This window comes from Macaca nemestrina, chromosome 11 (genome assembly GCF_043159975.1).
Source record: "Macaca nemestrina isolate mMacNem1 chromosome 11, mMacNem.hap1, whole genome shotgun sequence".
In the NCBI taxonomy this organism is placed as follows: Eukaryota; Metazoa; Chordata; class Mammalia; order Primates; family Cercopithecidae; genus Macaca; species Macaca nemestrina.
In genome coordinates this window covers 38,993,154-39,014,499 of record NC_092135.1, presented here as the reverse complement: position 1 = coordinate 39,014,499, position 21,346 = coordinate 38,993,154, and the positions used below count along the sequence as shown (strand labels likewise).

Genomic DNA, 21,346 nt, shown 5'->3' with positions numbered 1-21,346 from the left:
ATCACTATCCTGGATTTTAAATATTTGTTATCTGATTTAATTGCCTTACCACTTTGGAATCTTGGTATTTTGTTTATTTAACAGAAGGACAACTACTCTGATTGATGTTAGTAACCTTCTCAAAAACATGTTTAATTAGAGGACTAAGCTGAACCAAATGATATACAGTATTTTCTTTGCCGTGGTGTCATCACACTAGTGGCCCTTGGTTCACTATGGTTGCAGGTAGGTTTGGTTGAATACACAAAATGCTTTATAAATTTTAAAAATTAGTTTATAACATTGAACAATTGGGAGATTTCAACTGAAATCTGGAAATCATGTTTTGAAGTTCTTTGAAGCAATGAAGCATCTCTAGATCAAAACAAGTGCTGAAGTTAAGGCTGCCTTTTTTAGGTAGGTATATACTTTCTGGCCATCATCTAGATTTGCCACAGTCCTGATTAATAAATTTAGCCTATTTATGTTCTCATTCTGATCCTTGTAGACATTTAAATTTGCCATTTCTGGTTGGCGGAAAATCAATATAGAAAACAAAGAAGAAATGAAGTACTGACCATTGCCAGTGTATAATTTTCGAAAAGTTAAAAACATGACTTACGTAAATATATAGAGAGCATATGTCAAGCAGTCATTTAACTCATTAACAAGAGAACCAGCAGGATGGCAAAACTGTTTCAAAGTAGAATTGAAGAGGTTGAAATATTTATAATCGATGAAAGAAAAAGTACTGATATAAGATTGCAAAGTTACAGATAAAACCAGTCAATATTGTACTGGACAATAAAAGTATAAACTTTGCAGTTATCTTTTCTACCTGATGGAAATCATTTGCATCTCTATTGGAGAAAAATATTTTTAATGCATCGATCTACAAATTAAATCCATAGAGAATGAGACCTCAGCAATATTTGCTTGAAATTGGAAGTCAAACAAAGGTATATTCCCCAGGGGAATGAACTAATCCTTGGATGACCATCTTAGACAATGGTTCAGAATGACATAAAAAAGACATGCACCGATTCCTTTTATTTATTTATTTTTTTAGCAAGATTTGACTTTCTCAAAATTGTGGGTTTTTTTTTTTTAACTTTTATTTTAGGGTTCGGGGTACAAGTGCAAGTTTATTGCATAGGTAAACCTGTGTTATGGGGGTTTGTTGTACAGATTATTTCATTGCCCGTTACCCAAAAATTGTCTCTTCTACTCCTCTCCCTCCTCCCACCCTTCACCCTCAAGTAGACCCCAGTGTCTATTGTTCCCTTCTTTGTGTTCATGAGTTCTCATCATTTAGCTTCTACTAATACATAAGAACATGCAGTGTTTTGATTTCTGTTCCTGTCTTAGTTTGCTAATAACCTCCAGCTCCATTCATATTCCTGCAAATGATATCTCATTCTTTTTTATGGCTGCATAGTATTCCATGGTATATATGCACCACGTTATCTTTATCCAATCAGTCACTGATGAGCATTTAGGTTGATTCCATGTCTTTCCTATTGTGAATAGTGCTTATAGTGCTGTGTTGAACATTCATGTGCTTGTGTCTTTATGATAGACTGATTTATATTCCTCTGGGTATATATACAGTAATGAGATTGCTGGGTTAAATGGTAGCTCTGCTTTTAGCTCTTTGAGGAACTGCCATACTGCTTTCCACAATGGTTAAACTAATTTACAATCACATCAACAATGTATAAGTGTTCCCTTTTCTCTGCAACCTTGCCAGCGTCTGTTATTTTTTGACTTTAAAATGTTTCGGTTCTACGTTCACCGATTCTAGTAATTAACTATTTGCCTTATAACAAAAAATGTGATGCATCATTTTATAGCCAATTATGAGTTATCACCATGACTATTCATTTTTTGAACTCTTTTCTAAATGTTTCATTCTCATTAATTATTACTGGGTGCAAATTTAAGTTTTAACTAACAAATAACAAGTTTTAAAAACATAGTGACTTATATTTATATACTACTTTACAAGTTTCAAAATATTTTTATTATTTTATTCTTCTAATTTTGCCAATGTTGATATTTAGAGTTATCTATATATCAGAAGGTGAGTGGTCAATACTTTCAGATGTTATCGAAATAGAGCAGAAAATTTCTCAGTAACTTTTGACAATGAAGGAATTTTCAGTAATCAAAATAAGAGCCACTTCAAAGGAACAATGAGAGCAAAATCCAGGTGACTTTTAGTTGAAAAAAAGAATAAGCAGCAACTAAAAAAATATAGTAAGAAGAAAATATTTAAAATTTTGTTCCAGTAACAGTAAAGAAACAAGGGACTTACATTTTGAGATATTTTAGTAATGTCATGAAATGATTATGGTTATTTTCAGTCCTCTCCTATGAACTTTGTTATATTTCAGCAGCATTAAGGTAAAATACTCAATACTTTAGGAAATTCACTTCGCTCCTAAAATGTTCAAATCATTTTCTGATTTCTGAAGACAGGTATATAATTTAGACTTTTAAAAATTCTAATTTCTGGGCCGGTTGAAAAAAAGCTTCCTGTAATTTGGAACACCTTTAAGTGCTTATTAAATCTGGTCAAATTTATCTATCCATTCATCCATCTAATGTGTTTATTTATTGGCTTACTTGCTTGAACTCTTTGTCTAATTGCCTCAACTCTCTAATTCTAATACAAATCAAATTAAAAGCACACATTTCAACTATAAAATGAGAAAGCCAATTCCCCATAGTTACTAAGTGTTTGGCTTATTATTGAATTCTGTAGTGAGGTCTCAATGCTTCAGAGTTGCTTGGTTGTTAACAATATCTATTGTTTCAGTAGCAGAAAATCTTTCTGAAATGATAAAGAGTTGAGAGAAGGTATGAATGCTGTCAAACAGCTCTTTTGTCTGAAATTACAATTGTATAGACTAAAGCAACTGCATGCCCAGCTTGAGGGATGGGTCATTGAATGGACTCTGGCACATACTTTATCTGAACCCAAGGTATTTGAAATGACATTTGAAACAGTGAGTTCTGAGCTCTAGCTGATATAATAATACAAAAAGACTCAAAAACAAAGCAAGCCATACATTCCACATTTCTCAAGACAGATAAATAATTCACACTTTTAAAAAAGTCCTGGTTAATGGACTGGTTGGAAAAAAAAAAAGCTTCTTTTTGTTTGGGAAACACTTGAATATTTATGATTTTATAAAGACTGTATAATTTAGGAATAAAACTATTAATAGCCTGAAAATCTCCATCCAATTAATTGCAATATCTTCTTTCTGCTTATCCTTGTAGGAGATGATAGCCATTCCCACAAAGTTGCTGCCTTCTCTACCTTGTTTTGACAACATACCCTTACAAATGATAATGCTGACACACACATCTATGTTAGTCTTTCTATTGAGAGAACATCATTCACTGAAGCAGCATGTTACTGAGGAAGTATATTGAGGCATAGAGTAGGAAGAATGTTTAGGCTGAGATTGCAGAAGGAAACTCTTATAAGGGAGAAAAATATATCATTTTTACTCGTTTTAAGTTCTCCAGCTGGGACCATGCCAATTAGACTAACCAAAGACAGATTAACAAGAGAAAAATACACACATTTAATTAATAGAAGTTTTATGTGACACAGAAGCATTCATACGGAAATGAACACCCAAAGAGATGGTTGAGCCTGCGTGTTTTCATACTAGGTATGACGAAGAGTGGAAAGTTACTGAGAGAATGTGATAGGGCATGGTTAAGAGCTAAGAATAATAAATGGATCATTTAGCGTCTCCCATTTGTTCAGAATTCTGGTTCCCGCCATCTTTGGAAATAAGAATATTTCTTTCCTCTGGAGGTAGGGAGGTCACCTCTCACATGAGGATCTTATGACCTACTCCAGGGGAGAAGGGGAAGGTTAGAGAGTTTTTGCAGCATCTGCTCTTTCTCTGACCTTCAGAAAAGGGGAAAGTTAGGAAGTGCTTCTTGCACCTGCTGTTTCTCAAATTCCTTCAGTATGCCAAAGTGCCGAATTTGGAGTAGCCTGTTCATAACCTTGTCACTCTGTTTAGTCAGTGAATCATAGTTTCATTCTAAGTTCAATCAAGGAAGTATCAAAGTATAATTTTCAAAAGTTAAAAATATGACTATAATGAAAATCTAGAATGAACATAGATCAGAAAATTACTTATGGCATTATTGAGGGAAACAGACCAGTACTGCTGGTCTAACCTCATTAGAGGAATCGGGTATTTATAGGCATTTTGATGAAAAATAATATTTAAATGAGATTCATAGGTTAAGCATATAAATGTTTAATGCCTCACAGGGCAATAAAATCATAGCCTTTGAGTTTATCCTTTTTATCAGAGAAGTATCTACAAATTAACATGTAATTTCAGTGTATGTCTGATCAAAAAATAAGTCAAAGACAGATACACTCTTCTAGAGCTGCAGTATCAAGAATAGTGTAGGGGCAAAAGGAACTTTGCTTCTGTCCTCCGAAGATTCTGTACTTTCAGTCTCTGGAATAAACTGGACAGCAGACATATTAACAGGAGAAAGGGGCTGTCAATTTATTACATGCATACTCACTGGGGTTCCACAAAGTATATGACTCCAAAAAAGAGCAGATGGCTGAAGTTAATATAGTATCCTAATCTACAGAAAACAATAAAGGCATGGATTTGAGGTGGTGACAGGTTATGGGAGGTTGAGGGGAGGAAATGCATGGAGGAGAAAGGCTGTCTTGATATGCAGATTCTCTCAGGTAGCAGTCCTCAGCAAAAGAGGTGGTGTGTTGACCTTCAGCCTCTTTTCCTCTGACTTAATCTTTCCGGTCTGATGAGATTATAGGGAGTGGATTTATGACAGATTTTTCTTTTCTTCTCCTCTCTACTCCTCTTTTCTCCTCTCTTCTCTCTCCTCTTCTTTTTTCTTCTGAAGGAACTTCCGTTTGTCAGATAAAAGAACTTCAGAGAAAACCCATCCCTGCATTGGCTGCTCCCCAGGTGCTTTGCAGTCTGAAGTCCAAAGCAGCATATATTTTGGGATATTTTTTTTTGAGCCCTGGCAGTAGCCACTAGGTACCTATGTCATTTAAATTTAAATTCCAATTAATTAAAATTAGATATGATAAAAATTCGGTTTTCCAGTCATAGTAACCACATGTTAATTTTGGCTAGTGGTTACTTTATTGGACAGCATAAATAGGAATATTTTTATTGTTGACCTAAAAAGAAGAAGCTGAGGCCAAATTAATCTAAGTAGAAAGTTTACTTGGGCCAAGCTTGAGAATTGCAACCCAGTAGTACCGATTCAATTGGCTCTGAATGTATACTCCTATTAGCAGTAGTTACAAGTAGGTTTTTAAAGGAAAAGAAGAGGCCATTCCTAACTTGTTTACTAAGAATTTACATTAAAGTAACCTAAGTTATTGATTGGCTATACATCCTTCTTTGTATCACAAGTTCCAGAAACATGAAGATAATGAGTGAGACAGCTAGTCAGAACTGAAATGCCTTTAAACAGCTGCCCCTGGGCTCGGGTGTAGAAGATATAGCTGAAATCCCATACTCACATCTCTCTGAGCCTGATTAATTTTGAATACCTCACATATCCCAGACTGCTCTTAGCTATTTTTCTTTTCTCACCATCACTGTAGAAAGTGCTGTTGTTTCTTTTCTCACCATCACTGTAGAAAGTGCTGTTGGGCAGCACTCTTCTAGAGAATGAATTAATCAATCCTTGAGCAAGCCTTTTTTACAATTCCTAAGTATGCCATTGAAAGAAACTATCACCCCTCCATTTGCTTTATTTCCAAGTTTTAGATATTTTTTTTCAAACAAAGGAATCTTAGAGATATCCTTTTCTATCTTCTCCACCCTTTCCTTCATTTAATAAAAGGGAATCAGAAAACAAGGATTTGCCTTACACTCACAAAAGGTATTTATTCCTCACTACTACAGAATTTAGCTGTGCTATTGAATCAGTTCTGTTCTTTCCATCGAATGAACTAATTTGGACAAATACAAAAAGTAAGAGATTGCATTCTAAATACCTGTATTTTAAAATGTGGAAACTGTTTATTCTTGTATCTAGGTCATCTTCAGTCTTCAGATAGCAAGAAGAAAGGCACCAAGATGTCGTCATTATTTTACATAATTATTAAGTCACATTTTGGCATAGCAAGAGACTTTGCAGTTTCTTTTCATTAAAAAAAAGTCTATACTTTTGAAATGTCCTCTATGATGGTTTGGAAACACTGACGTTATTTTTCAATCATGATACTAGGTTGCATCTGTGATTCAATGATTTTTTGTATGTGTTTTTCAGATGTTCAACAAATGGCGATTGACTGGCTGACCCGAAATCTCTATTTTGTGGACCATGTCAGTGACCGGATCTTTGTATGTAACTACAACGGTTCTGTATGTATCACCCTGATTGATCTGGAGCTTCACAATCCTAAAGCAATAGCAGTAGATCCAATAGCAGGGTAAGAAATTCTTTATAGTGTTTGTTCTAAAAAAGTTTGCATTTAAAAAGAAAAGATTGAAGAATGACAAGTGTTGTTGTGGAAAATAAGACTACAGACTTAAACATTTTAAAAATGTTGATTTTATCAACTGTGTCGCAGGAAGCAAAAAAGGCTATAACTCACCAGGCAGAAGCTGGTGAGTTATTAGCACATGAATATTGCAGGTCTAATGTAAGACACAGATAACCTTCCATCTTTCCTTCTACCTTCCCAAGAATTGCATCGGGGTCATCAGAGAAAAGCCTCAGCATATTTTTAGGTTAAAGAGAGGAAACTTTTTAGTGCTTAACAAGGAACTTTGTAGTTAGCAAACATCAAGGATGCTACTCGAAGGATGTACTGTTGACATACTTATATCCAGCATAACATTTAGGATTTACAAAAGGGGCACAACATATGTTTACCCGGGTACTAGTAAAACATTAAGAATATCTTTGTTCAGATTCTCTTTATGTTCGGTGACTGTTGATATGTAAACCCAAATATTATTACAGTGTTAGTGAATTCCTCATCAGAATTCATCTTTCTTTTTTTTAACTTCCCAATTTCTCGAACTACTTTATTGGTTGAATAGAGACCCTCTGACGTTCTTTAGCTAATAGGCTCATTAATCTTTTTACCACATTTCATAATTTGTAAAAATATAGTCATAAAATGTTTACATTCCCATCATATTTGCTCATATGATTAGAAAATCAATACAGGAATTATGCTCTTATTTTACAAACATGGTGGTATTATTAGAGGCCAGGGGCAAAACTCAGTTCTTTCAGCAGTCACTATTGGACAAGGATACTTTCAAATTAACCACATAGTGTACCACTTTATTTGAAGGAGCTATTATTTTTTTAAGATGTAAATTGTAGCAAAGATTTGAAAATTGAAATGCTATCCTTGTTATTGTTTTAATCGTCCTCAGGCAGTTCAGGCTGAAATGTCTGATGGAACATATCCTAAACTGCCATAAGCCTCCATTCAATAAATGGGAAAATATTTACCGAAGAAACAGCTGTCATCCATATGTGGACTTTTGTCACTCTTTACTTAAAGTCTGATTGAATATTAAGATGCATCATCACAATAGTTCTGATTTTGACAAGAACAGCTTGCACGTAAGAACTTTGCTGGGAAGGCTGTGTAATATAATTTTTGAATGTAGCTCTATTTGTATTTGCAGCAGATGGTTACTTGACTCAATCTGACTGCAGTGATGCTTCAAAAGACATTAGGAAAAGAAGTCGTATTTAAACTGATTTGTTTGGGTTGTTGGATAAGGGTAGTAAGAAAGAATTGGAAATTTACAAATGCACTAAAAACATTCTTTTGGCATCCTGTTTAGAAATATATTTGCTTGCATGGTTTTCCCTGGATGTGATAACTGAATTTAAAATTAGCCTTTAGACAGTCTTGTCTGTCAAATGTTAAGAGTTGAAACTATAAAACTGTTGTGTTTTCCCCATTTTTCTACTGCTCTTATCCTTCCCCATTCTTAAAAACAAAGATCCAGAGACCCTTTTCAAATAAAACTGCCAATCTGAAATATATGGGAACACCATCTCCCTTTCTGAACAACAATATATTTTATGTTCTCAGGTTTCCCATTTCTCCTTGTCATTATATGAAAGAACCATATTTTATCATTTTTGTCAAAGGAATTAAGAGTAGAAAACCCCCACATCGTTTGCTCTTATTCTCTGCTGGATTCCTTTAGGCCTCGTAACTGTTTAAATGTAATTTTGTCATGTATCATTTATCAGAATAGGTTCTTTGGAATTTTTGTTTGAGTTTGTTCTGTCTCTATAGCACAGTTGTTCAATCATGAGTCATAGATATCAGAGAAGGAAAAGCTTGGCTTTTTTTTTTTTTTTTTATAAATGCAGGCCTGGTTGCCACAGAACACTTTCAAATATATTCTACTTTTCTCTTAATAACTGAAATTTAGGTAGGATTGATGTGATTCTATCTAAGAACAGAAGAGAAGATTTTTTCTTTAACTTCTACATTTGGGCCTGCTCTAGAATAATTTGAATAGATTTTGGTTAGAAAAACTGCACATGACCTACTAAAGGGGAAATGTTCTGCCCCTAAAATTTCTCCTAGATTTTCCTAATTTTACGGATGATATGTCTTTGGCTTTGCCTATTATAACTTCTGTTCAAAAAATGTCAGAATGTATTCATAATCTGACCTAACTCCTAGAAATTAACATTCCTAGGTTTTAAAATGGAGAAAAATTTGCCTTACCCCCAAATAGGCTGCCTGGAGAAAGTACCTGTTACTTAAGCATACTGTTTCTTTGGAGACAGAGTCTCGTTCTATTGCCCAAGCTGGAGTACAGTGGCGCAATCTCATCTCACTGCAACCTCCGCCTCCAGGGTTCAAGCAATTCTCCTGCCTCAGCCTCCCAAATAGCTGGGATGACAGGTGCCCACCGCCATGCCTGTCTAATTTTTGTATTTTTAGTAGAGGTGGGGTTTCACCATGTTGGCCAGGCTGGTCTCAAACTCTTGACCTCAAGTGATCCTCCCACCTTGGCCTCCCGAAGTACTGGGATTACAGGTGTGAACCACCGCACCTGGCACTTAGGCACATTTGTAACTTCATTTTTCTCAACCTCCTACTCTTTTGTTGCTAAGGACTATTGAAGAAATATAATTTTTTGGTTCTTTTTTGTTTTGTTTTGTTTTTAGTTCTCTGTGGTTTGAATACAGATCATTAACTTTCTCTGGACTCTCATTATGACTTGAGCCAAGCTCCAGTCCCAATCTTCCAAGAAGAGATTTTTAAGTCAACCTTGTTTTTAATTCTTTTAGATTTTTAGATGTGGACATTGACTCATTAATTCAGGCTATTTCCCAGAGATGCTTCTAGAGATTTTCTTCTTCCTTTCAAAAATTTTTAGCAACATTTCCTTTCAGTAGTTCCTTGGAAAAGTTTCCAAAATTATTTCTCTATAGTCATTAGAGTTGGCAGGTAGCATAGAGATCATATTCCAACCAACATCAAAAACTGCATTTCTGTCAGATGGTGATTAGGTCTCTGCTTCTTTAATGGTTAAGAACTTGATGCTGGAGTCAGTCTCACTGAGATCAAATCCTGGCTTCAGCAGTTACTAGCTGTGTAACTTTGGATATTTCTTCTGCTTTTTTTTTCTTATCATAAAAACGTGCGTTATGATAGCCCTGCCCTGCAGGGCTGTTGAAAGGATTAAATAAGGTCAAATACATAAAGAACTTTAACAGTTTGAGTTGTGCAATATGTGAAGTTTCTTCTTCATTTTGCCACAATGATAATTACTAATATTTTCAACACTTATGATACCAATATGAATAGAATAATGAGACCAATATTCTACCCCATCAAAGATGACCTTTTTCTTTTCAGCCACAGTCTCTTTCTACTACAAATCCTTCTAAAAATTTCATACAGATTAAATCCATTGTATAATAAAGTGTTGAGGAAAAAAGGAGACAAAATAAGAAAAAAAAAATGAAGTGTAGCCTAGGAAGAAATAAAGATGAAGGGGTATATAAGGTGTAGGAAGAGAAAAGTATGGAGTACCTTTGAGTATGGGTATGTGGACATGGAGGAGGATCTTTTTTCTTACCCATCGCCACGCTCTGGCTGAGGCACCTATAATAAAAGACGTATTGATAAGAGAAAAGCATACAAAGGTACTTGTAAATTTGACGTGACATAGGAGCTATTAGAAATGGAAAACCCTGTGTGTGTGTGTGTGTGTGTGTGTGTGTGTGTGTGTGTGTGTGTTTAATGGAACATTTGATGAAGTGGATAGTTGTGGAGAAGTACGATTCAAAAAAAGGGGCATAATCTAATGATAATCAACTGGGGGAGACTTAGTGAGGCCTGTGTTTCCAGTTTCTTCTCTGTGTCCCCATGTTTTCAGAGACATGGAAGGTCCTTTCCTCCAGGTATAGAGTGGGCTCCTCTCACAAGAGGTTCTTATGACCTACTTCAGAGAAAGGTCAGATAATTTGTTGATGGCCTGCATCAGGCGAGAAGGGACATCTGCTTCTGCTGTTTCCTCAACTGCCAAGGTGGGAGATTTTGGGTTAGCATGTCCTTTGAGGACACCATCACGGAAGACGTAACAGAGGAACAACCTTTTTCTAACAATTGATGTTATGCAAGATATATTTGGATTACTTTCAAGGTCTTTCAAAAGATAAGAGTAAAGAATAAAATTCTATTGTAGTGATTTTTGTCTGTGGAACTGCATTTTTGAACATGACACTGCTTCAATATTAAACCATTTAGTACTGGGGTCTATTGAGGATTGTAACTGAGGTCAGGGGTGGAGCTGGTCTACAATTTTGTTGCTAAGCTGTGGCCCTCAGCTTTCTACTAAAGTAAAATCATCACCCTAGACTTGAGACAGAGTGCAACTCACTATGCGTGTGAACTTGTTGCTAAAGTCTTCTACAAGAGGAGGTAATTAAGTCTAGGTGTGATAATTATTAAAATATTAGAGTAAAAGTAAATAGATATTTTAGTAAAGGTAACAAAGTTGGAGTTAAAATTTTGAGAAAATGTATTTTGGGGGACTTGGAGTACCATTAATAACACCCAAGTTCAAAAGAATTATGTGAGGCCGTTAAACTGAGGGAGTGGGAAGATCTACTTTGTTAAGTAAAACAACAGAAATTAAATATTTCCCAAGGACAATGTATACCCTTTTTCTATGTAGGATAAATCTTTTGACTGGCAGAGTGAATAGCAGAGTGATCTGTAGGATTTATTTGTGAACCCATCACCTCATGTCAATAATAAGGGAGAAGTGTGTTGTCTTTGTTCTATACAAGAGCAGGACATCTGCCAGGAGACGGGAGAGTGAAGCTCATCTCACAAGTTAAATTCACACAAGAATGATTGACAGTATTGAATAGTTTAAAAAACCCTTTCCCATCACCCACTTGGATCCTTATTGAAGCTAATAATGACTGAGAAATTAAAGACTGAATTAAAGTTAACAGCTATCAGGGAGTAGGACTGACTAATGAAATTCTAATCTGTTGTTACGTGAAGTTGGGAAGATAGCAAATGAAGTGGGTTTACCTACACACGAAAGAGGTTTTGTAACAAGATCTTTGGGGTAGTTAGCAGGTTTTCTATTTCTGTTAGGTGGCGCTCCCTGGGCAGGCACAAGTTCCAAGCTGAAACTGTCACTAACTAATGCACTTGCAGTAGGAAATAAGTGAAAATGTTACAGACGTTTGGCTATTAAAAGCCTCAGACTATGCTTGGACAAATTAAACACAGAGATTGCTTCCCCACCCCCAAACACTATGTATCACTTCGAGGACTGAGATGGTCCTAAAGCTGTAATGGGTTTGAACATCATAAAACATTTAAACATATGACCCTTTGTACTTTTTTCTCCCCATAAATATATCCATCTTGGAAGGTAGTGTTCTCATCTGTGATTCATGACTGCCTTAAACTTTTAAAATTCTTATTTACATTTTGACAGGTTGCAAATTGTGAGTCCTAGCTTTTTAAGGGTAAACAGCCCCCTACACATACCTACAAGAAACTCCCCTCGTAACAAAAGTTGATTTCCTAACTTCTTAACTACTTCTAACCAGCCATGTGACTTAGCTATCCACAATCAGATGCACATCCCCATTGTTCCAGGAAAGATCTGTTTCTATAAACCTAGTTTCCCTCCAAATTTTCTTGTGTATTTCTTTTCTTTAGGAGGAAAATCAGAGAAAAATGAAGACATTCCAATAGCTCCAATAATAATTCTCCTGAGTTATGTATTGAAATGTTGCAGCTTCTCTCTCAGATATCTGTGACTTAAAGTTTCTTTGGAAAAAAAAAAGCTAATAAACAAAATGAATTGGTAAAAGTATATTTTGGGTTATTAGTATATATTTGAAATAACCTAGGTTCTCACACAGAAGCAGTACTCAAGTTAGCTGACCTCAGCATTCACCCGTAAGATGGGAATTATCAAGGGGTTATTTGCCCGCTTCTCCTTTTAATCAATGGGTATTAATGAAACATAAGGACAACATCCCTAGGCTTATAAATTTGTATTAATTATTCTAAAATCTACCAATGCTTTTTTGTCTATCGCCCACAGATTCAGTGGGTGGTATTATATAACATTTTGTTTCTTTCATCTGTCTAGATCCTATTAAATATCTAAATTTTTTTATGTATCCCAATTCCTTATTTGACTCTCCTATCTTTTTTTTGGATGAGTAACACTTCTGGTGGTAGTTAAGTTCATGAATTAACTATGCAACAGCTATCTGCCTCTCTCAGACCAATTTACTAAGAGCCACAAGAAAGTAATCCCTTATCATTTCCCAAATTCAAGTTCCTTTCAGGATTTGCTGATGTGAATAGGCAAGACTACATGGGTGTGAAAGTATGTGTTTCCTGGTCTGCACTAATTTTGACTGAACTTAGTGATTCAAAGGCTCATTCAAAGTTATAAATTCATGTTAGCTGTTTTATATATGACTCAAATTCTTCTCATCAATTGCTTTTTTTGTTAAGGTTCAACCTCTTTCCAAATTCTTCTCTGGACCTTTCTTCAAGTGGCAGTTCATGCCTAGTATTACCATTGGTTACTTTCTCTTTCAGTTATAAATTATATTTCTATTACAATGTGCTTAGCCTGGGAATACAGCAGGGGAACTTGGAGTGGTTTATGTGCAGTGAATCCTTTAGTGGAAATGGAAGGCAAATCAATTTGACTCTCACTGTGCTCTTTGACTCATATTATTCATAAAGTCAACACAATGCAAAATCATTCCACATTTCTACTTGCTCCCTTTGCCATTTTTTTGTTTCTTTCTTTTTCACTCTATAACTGTTCAAAGTCTGTTAAACCTCTCTCTCAATTACTGAGCGCACAGCTCTATTTCTAGTATTCAATGCCTTTCTCATCTTCTAGTCACTACCTATAAGGATTTCTTCTCTGAATTCCCACTGTTTAACGCTGTCCACTCGAATAGGTAAAGGAACAGAAAAAACAACTACATATCACCTAAATGATGAAATAATTTATCACTTTACTTAAAAATCTACATTGAGGACAGTCCCAGGGTTGGTTACTTTAGTAGACTAACAATATCATTAAGGACCTGGGTTCCTTTTTTTCTACTTCTTTGCCCTGTAATGTGATCTTTAGTGTATTCTTTTCAGGCTAATTCCTGTATGGTCATAAGATATCTACTGAAGTTCCAGGGATCCTGTGCGTAAACATGATATTCAGTTGAAAAACAGTACTGTTTCTTCCTTAAGTGTACTAGAGCTCCCAAATCAGACATTCTCTCATGTCTTCTTGGTCAGAAACTGGAGTACATGCCCACCTAAACAAGACAACCACATCGAATTAGACAATTTTTACCATTAACAAATGAAAAGCAGAGGGACATGAGCATGAAGTTGGGACCAGGCTAATGTGAAGAAAGAAAAATCATGTTATGGACTAACAGCATCCATTGCCACCACTGTCCTATGGCCGTCTTTTGTCATCTGCTGCTCTTTATCTTTTCTTTGTTCTTCCCAGGCAGTGAAGGATCTCGTTTCACTTAGATAAGCCTGTTCAAAATGTGAACAAATAATATTTGTTCCAAATCTCATTTCCTCTTCTAAGAGATGTCCTCCATTTCCTTTTAGCCAAGGTTGTTTAAACTTCTTCTGAGGAATTTTTTTTTAATCTTTTTTCAAGACAAATGATAGGGTTTTTGTTTTGTTTTGTAACATTTTATAAAATACCGATAAGAGGCTGGGGTGGGAACATTCTGGATAACACATGCATACCCCTGTTTTTATTTGTAAAGACATAGTTTAGGAAACTGATAGCAGGTTTTATTCTGTCATATTCTCCAGCACTTTTGGAAGCTATATGAACATTTCCAAACCACTTGGGTAATATTCAGTAAGTTATTGTTTCACTTATAAAATGAGTCTCACATGGCCTGAAAGCTTTCTTACTCTCTGCCAGAGAATAGCTTACATATTTGAAGTGTCTGTGCCAATAGCATAAAAGAATAATTTTATATTTTCAAGTAGTCTACAATTATTTCTAGTTGTTTTTTTATATGGAGTTCTATGAAAACAAGAAGCAGATATGAGCCGGTAGTACTGTTTTTGAAAGGACTGTACACGGACAACATTCTTGTATCACTCAGGTGTGACCAGTGCATCAAGGGCAAATAACATGAACTCTTGGAGTTATGCAAGAAATATTAAATATTATAATGAGAAGATATGGTTATTCTAGTTTACAAAGAGCCTCAAACTTTCCAAACAACAAACAAAATACTAAGTAATGATTTCTTTGAAATTCTGAGTTAAATAATGGATCAGGCACAAAATGTTATTTTCAAAAACTGAAAGAATCTTGGTTTGTAAACACCACAAAGAACAAAAATTAAAAACAATAAAATAAATACTTGACACCATTCTGCTTATACATTACCACTCTTTAATATATAACATAAATTTGGGTTTTTACTGTAGGCTATATAATTATATTCAACTAAAAAAGAGAGGAAAAAAAACAACATTCAGCTTTTTTGTTGTTATAATTTGTTCTGCTTGACTGCTGAGTCTTGCAGGATATTGAACCAAAATTTTTATTTTTCCCTTGAGCCAGACTCTTAGTGGTTTGACTTGCAAGAAATTGGCTTGACTTTAGGGTTAAGGGGATGTTTTCTGATGTAAGTTGGTTTCTTCTCCAGATGATGGTGGTGGTGGTGGTGGTGTTGGTGGTGGTGCTGGAGGTTGCTTTTGTCCTAGAAAAGGAAAAGGCAAATGTTAAAGGTATTTGGTCTTCTTTTGATTTTAGTGATAGAATTGTCTTTATAAGAATGGAGGTAAAAATTGTGCAGAGGTAAACCCATGAACTACAGATAAAATGTACCCCAATGGAGTGTTAAAATAATGCAATGCCTTTTGGTAAAAACAAAACTATTTTGCCATTGCCACTGATTTTCATAATGATTGAATACAGCCATGGCAACGTCATCCACAACCAAACTATTTAGGAAATCTTTATACTTCCTAAATCTGGCTTAGTAAGACATAAACTGAGATTAAAAAGAAACATACGAAGAAAATATTGCTGCCTTCTGAAAGTTTTCAAGCTAGTTCCCCAAATGGAATGTAGCATTGGGAATCTAATTTCAACACATACCTAAATAATTAATCTCATAAATTCAATCTGGGACCTGTCTAAAGTATTTGGAACTCTACAATGATCAAAAAGCCTCCAAATTGATAAGGTTTCTGATCCATTTTCTGCAAAAAAAAAAGTTTTTCTGTTTTATTTAAGTTATTTAATTGGATAAAAATGTCAATGTATTCACATAAATTTGTTAATTAAATTGACTGCATAAAACAATTATAATTTATAGTGTACACACTAAGCTTTGTATTACTGTCAATAGAATAATCTTATAACAACAATATTTAGTAGGCTAATGATAGTTGCTTTTATAAAGTCTAGATTTTTGACTTAATACAATTAAATTATATTTAACATTCATACATGAGTCCAGCAAGAGTGTTACAGGTTGATGGGAAGTTTTTTTCTTGTCCATCAAGGAGTTATTCAAGAATCAAGGTTTCTTTCATTTTATAGCTGTAGAATCTCATAGGGCCTTGGAATACTCTGCTCCCAACTAGCAGAAGGAGAAAAATATTGAAGATATATTTATACAACTGGAGGCAAGTCAATGAAGAAAATTTGTCATCTGGTTAGGCAGTTCCTTGCCCATGACAGCATCACACTATGGAAGTGAAAGGATGCATTTCCAAGGAACACTTGTTCATTTCTGCAAAATCTTCTCTCCTGCCTATCAAATATCTAAATGTATCTTTTCCCCCATAGATAGAATACACTACATTTAGGTCAAAATACAGAATCTTCAGCTGACTTGCAGTCCTCTCCATCATGTCCTTTTATAGTTCCTTTTGTACAGCAACCTAAGAACCAAAAGGCTCAAAGACATCTGCATCCGCTGTCCTATCTGTATAAAATATCAAAAGACTCTTGTTTAGAAAATGGAAGACTGGGAAACACTCAGTAGCCATTGGTCCAGAGCCAGGCAATGAAGGTGAAGACCTCCTGCTCTGGCGGTTGAGAAGTCACTTGTTAGCCTTATTCTTTTCTCTGTAAGGTTCCCCATTGTCCTTTGTTCTCTTTAAGCTATGCTTCCAATAGGACGTTCTTTCTAATCTGTTTTGATCCACGCTACACCTGAAGCTGGCAAAGGAGAGTATCTTCCCCCCTGGGGCTCTGTATTTTATAAACTTTTTATTGCCTTTTCCAGTTTTAAGATATGAAGAGACAAAGATTCTGTAAGCTACACTTCTGGTTTTTGAAGTTACACATTTGTTTGCAAATTAGTAGAATTTTGATTTGTTTCCCATTAGTTCTACAAACCAATAACCATATTTAAAGTTATATTCTAGAAATAATGATAAAGCTCAATTTGTTTCTTTGCACTTCACCCCCTTGGCTTTCTCTTTCAACTTATTTATAGGTGGTTGCTTTGAGGTCATCTAAAACAATGTTTCAGAGTAAAACAAATACTTTTTGTCTGAAGGCTCACTCTCTTTATTTAATTGAGAAGTCCTAATTGAACTTTTGTTGCTTAAAGCATTTTCAGTATTTTCTCTTACTGTTCAGGTATTAGAAGCATTAGAAAGTAGAAGTTTCTAATATTAGAAGTTATTAGAAAAGTCTGAACTTGGGAGCCCCCAGTTTGGACTTGTTCTGATCACTTTCAGTTTTTGCTTTATCCAGCTAATTCTTCTCTACACTCATTTCTTTTGTAATATCTTGCCCAAGCAATCACATAGTAACTAATGCAACTATTAATATTGTGCTTTTAAACTCATTTATTTAAATCTGCAGGCTCAATACACATTTCTTTTTCCTGCCAAGGTATAGCAAATGATGTAATTTAACCAAAGATTTTTTAAACCAAATATTTTAATGTTGATGAATATTTCCATTTTCCATTTATAGTTACCCAACTGCTTGCCACCTTACTATTAATGGAATGTTAGATGGTTTAGGTTTTTATTAAAGCAGCATTGTACTTGTGGTAGCAACTACAGTATTAGTTTGGTAACACTAGCTTTTAGAAATTTCAGTGGATTGACATATTTATTTATTTTCTGCCTCAAATTAGAGCCCAATGCACATATTCCTCATTATCAGCCAGTTTTTCTCCAGGTAGATGGAGGCTCCTTCCTTCTTATGACGCCTATGTCTTTGGTTTAAGAATTCTCTGATTTTGACCAGAGGTAAAAAAGAGATGCCTGATTTAAAAAGTAATAATAATAATTCAGCTCAGTGGTGCCATACATAAGTTCTGCTACATGTCAGTAGTTATATCTAGTCACTGGGTCATCTATCGAGCCAAGAGACTAGACAACATGGTCTTTATCTTACAAATAGTCGACCAATACACATTTTGGAAAAGGTAGAAGGAGGACATTAGTTTCTGATTGACAGATGTTTGTCTCCTGTAACTGTAACCACTATGTAATTTTCTTTCATTCTTTCTTTTTTTTATTTTTGGTAGTAAACGAAGAACAGGTTAGCATCTCAAAGCCTCTATTTTAAAAGACATCTCAAATTGGGTGGGGCCATCTTTTTCAAAATCCTCTTTATAGTCAAAATTCTGTTTTATTTTACCTAGAATGAGTCATTATTAGATTCATTTTTTTTCTCTGAGATACTTAGGAAACCAAACCATCTATTAAAATTTTGTTTTGAAAACATAATCAGAGAAACAAGTTGTATTAATCTGTTCTCACACCGCTAAAAAGAACTACCTGAGACTGGGATATTTATGAAGAAAAGAGGTTTAATTGGCTCACAGTTCTGAAGGCTTAACGGGAAGCTTGGCTGGGAGGCCTCAGGAAACTTACAATCATGACAGAAGGCACAGGGGAAGGTCATCATGTGACCTTCTTCACATGGTGGCAAGAGAGAAAGAGAAAAAAGGGGGAAATGCCACGCACTTTTAACCGTTAGATCCCATGAGAACTTACTTACTATTATGAGAACAGCAAGGGCGAAATCTTCCCTCATGATCCAGTTACCTCTCACCAGAACCCTCCCGTGCAACATGGGGATTACAGTGTGACATGAGATTTGGGTGGGGACACAGCCAAACCACCTCATTGTGCCACTGGCTTTTGTTGTGGAGGGAAATGATGGATATCTGAACATAGTCAAGTTTATGTTAGGGAAAATAATTGGAAAAAGCAAAACTGAGATGGTTTATGTGAGAATGGAAGAGGGATGTATGGAATTAATGTCATGAAAATATTTGCTGTGGGATGTGCACTACTTGAGAACAAAATAGTATTCTTCCTAATGGATATTTTGGGTCTTTTCATCAAAGCTCTGCAAATACTAGATAAGAATGGTGGCCGGGCGCGGTGGCTCAAGCCTGTAATCCCAGCACTTTGGGAGGCCGAGGCGGACGGATCACAAGGTCAGGAGATCGAGACCACAGTGAAACCCCGTCTCTACTAAAAATACAAAAAATTAGCCGGGCGCGGTGGCGGGCGCCTGTAGTCCCAGCTACTCAGGAGGCTGAGGCAGGAGAATGGCGGGAACCCGGGAGGCGGAGCTTGCGGTGAGCCGAGATCGCGCCACTGCACTCCAGCCTGGGCAACAGCGTGAGACTCCGTCTCAAAAAAAAAAAAAAAAAAAAAGAATGGTAATGGCAATGATGATGATGATGACAAAGAGAGCAGTGACAACTACATCAAAAATATCAGTGAAGGTGATGCTTACCTGAACAAAGCAGTAATTGAAACTATGGATATAAAGTGTGTGTGTGTGTGTGTGTGTGTGTGTGTGTGTGTGTGTGTGTGTGTGTGTGTTTTAAAGTATGCTAAATTTAAAGAGAAATCTCTAGTTTATTCCAGAGGGAATGATACTTTAGGAATCCTTAGTCCCAATAAATAAGACGTAGGCTTGGATAATTGAAAATAAGGGAAATTCTAGTTAGAAAATATAACTACTGAATGAAAGGTCTGCCTTCATTAGATCCTCTTACTTTTTGGATCTATATATGTTTCTGTTATTCAAAGGTAAGTACTCACATAGTATAAGCAGATATAGTAAATTTCAGGTTGCTTAGTAGAGAAAATCTATTTTAAGTCATTCCTGGTTTTATAATGTCCATTTTTCCATAGACATATATATATATATATATATATATATCAGATTCTTTTATCAACCAATTTAATATTGTATGATTTAAAGAAAGATTTTGTGTATTTTATTAAAATTAATTACATTAAGATAAAAATAGTGAATAAGCTGTTGATAGTGAATATCAACAGCTCATAAAACTTGTTTGGTAATCTCTGGTATTAAAGGCTAAAGTATGATTTTGATTAAAACCAAATTCTCTTTTTTTCCCAAATGATATAAGAATATTCATTTTAGCCAGTAAGATTATGACTAAATGTAAAAGATCACAGTTCCTTGCCTCAGATACCTGTAATTAATAGCATTTCTCATAATATATCTGAGCTGCAGCATTTTCTGGAAAATGGTCTTATTAAAGGTTTAAAATGGGAAGAACATTGCATTACATCTTTGTCATAAGGAATATTCTGAGGGTTCATGTTATAAAAGTATACACAGGCCAGCTGAGACCACTTATAATGCAATACTTCATGGAGCATCCTGCCCTGCCTCCTGCCCTGGATGAATTGGTGGTGAATACTTTACATTAAGTGCATAGAAAGCTCATCTGTGCTATGTGAACTATTTCATGATAAAGGCTATTTCATTGAGTATCTTCTCATATGTGATATCGAGTACCCTAGAACATCTTTTCACCTTGCCATCATTTATCTAAACACTAAGTGTTTTGTGTTTGGAGAAGTGGAGTCAACGAACTAGTTTTGCATTACCTATCTTTTTTTCTTTTCACTTTGTGCTGCATCAGAATGTGAATTTAGGGTTCTGATTGGGACAATTTTCTTTAAGAGACAGCCAGAGAAAGAAGGAGAATAAACTGAAGAGCAATGTTACTGACTGTTGATTTTAGAACAGTCATTGTCCAGAGCATTTCTTCCACATTGATCCCTGCAATCTTCACAGCGTTTCTTGTGAGGTATGGCGTAGTATCATTCCCTTTTAAAGATTAGGCTTGGAGAGGTGTAATTACCTATCCACAGTAAAAGAGCTAGTAAATGTTTCAATCAGGATTCAGACTCAAGCCATGTTACTCCACAGCCTGCACTCTTACGCTGCTATACTACAGCCACAGTGAGTCAGCTTGAAGCTGGGAGGTTTTATGATGAGGGGGCTGGAGGTTTTGTGGTATTTCAGCATTCATCCAGAAGACTGCGTATCAGCCTGTGGTAAATGGCACTTGACAATATGCAAAGTGAGAATTTTATACCTTAGTATGGGACAGCTCTATCGACTCCATGAAGATGAATAAAAATGACACATAGAATTTGGTGCTGAAAATTTAAAGGAAGAAAATATATGACATTTTGGGACAGGAAAAACTACAGAGAAAAATTAACGGTTACCAGAGATTGGGGTGGGGAAGGGGGAAGTGATGAATAGGTGGAGTACTGAGAAATTTTAGGGCACTGAAACTATTCTCCGTGAAACTGCAACGATGTGTACATGTCCTATGCACTTATCAAAACCCATAGAACTATACAACACAAAGAGTGAAACAATGTAATCTATGGGCTTCAGTTAACGATAATGCATCAACATTGGTTCAATAATTGTAACAAGTGTTAACGCACTAAGGCAAGATGTTAATGATAGGAGAAACTGCTAGTGAGGAAGATAGG

At 35.5% G+C, this 21,346-nt stretch overlaps 1 protein-coding gene across 4 annotated transcripts in view; it reads left to right on the top strand.

The window, feature by feature from the left end:
* Nucleotides 1-21,346, top strand: part of LOC105492606 (LDL receptor related protein 1B) — a 1,932,714-nt gene that overhangs the window by 972,967 nt on the left and 938,401 nt on the right. For all 4 annotated transcript variants that reach the window (XR_011609732.1, XM_011759820.3, XM_011759819.3 and 1 more), the window contains exon 7: nt 6,295-6,457. Coding sequence is in view for 3 of the 4 variants with exons in the window: in XM_011759820.3 (XP_011758122.2) it covers nt 6,295-6,457 (163 nt within the window). In the remaining variant the exon portion in view is untranslated. The remainder of the gene's footprint in view (nt 1-6,294; nt 6,458-21,346) is intronic.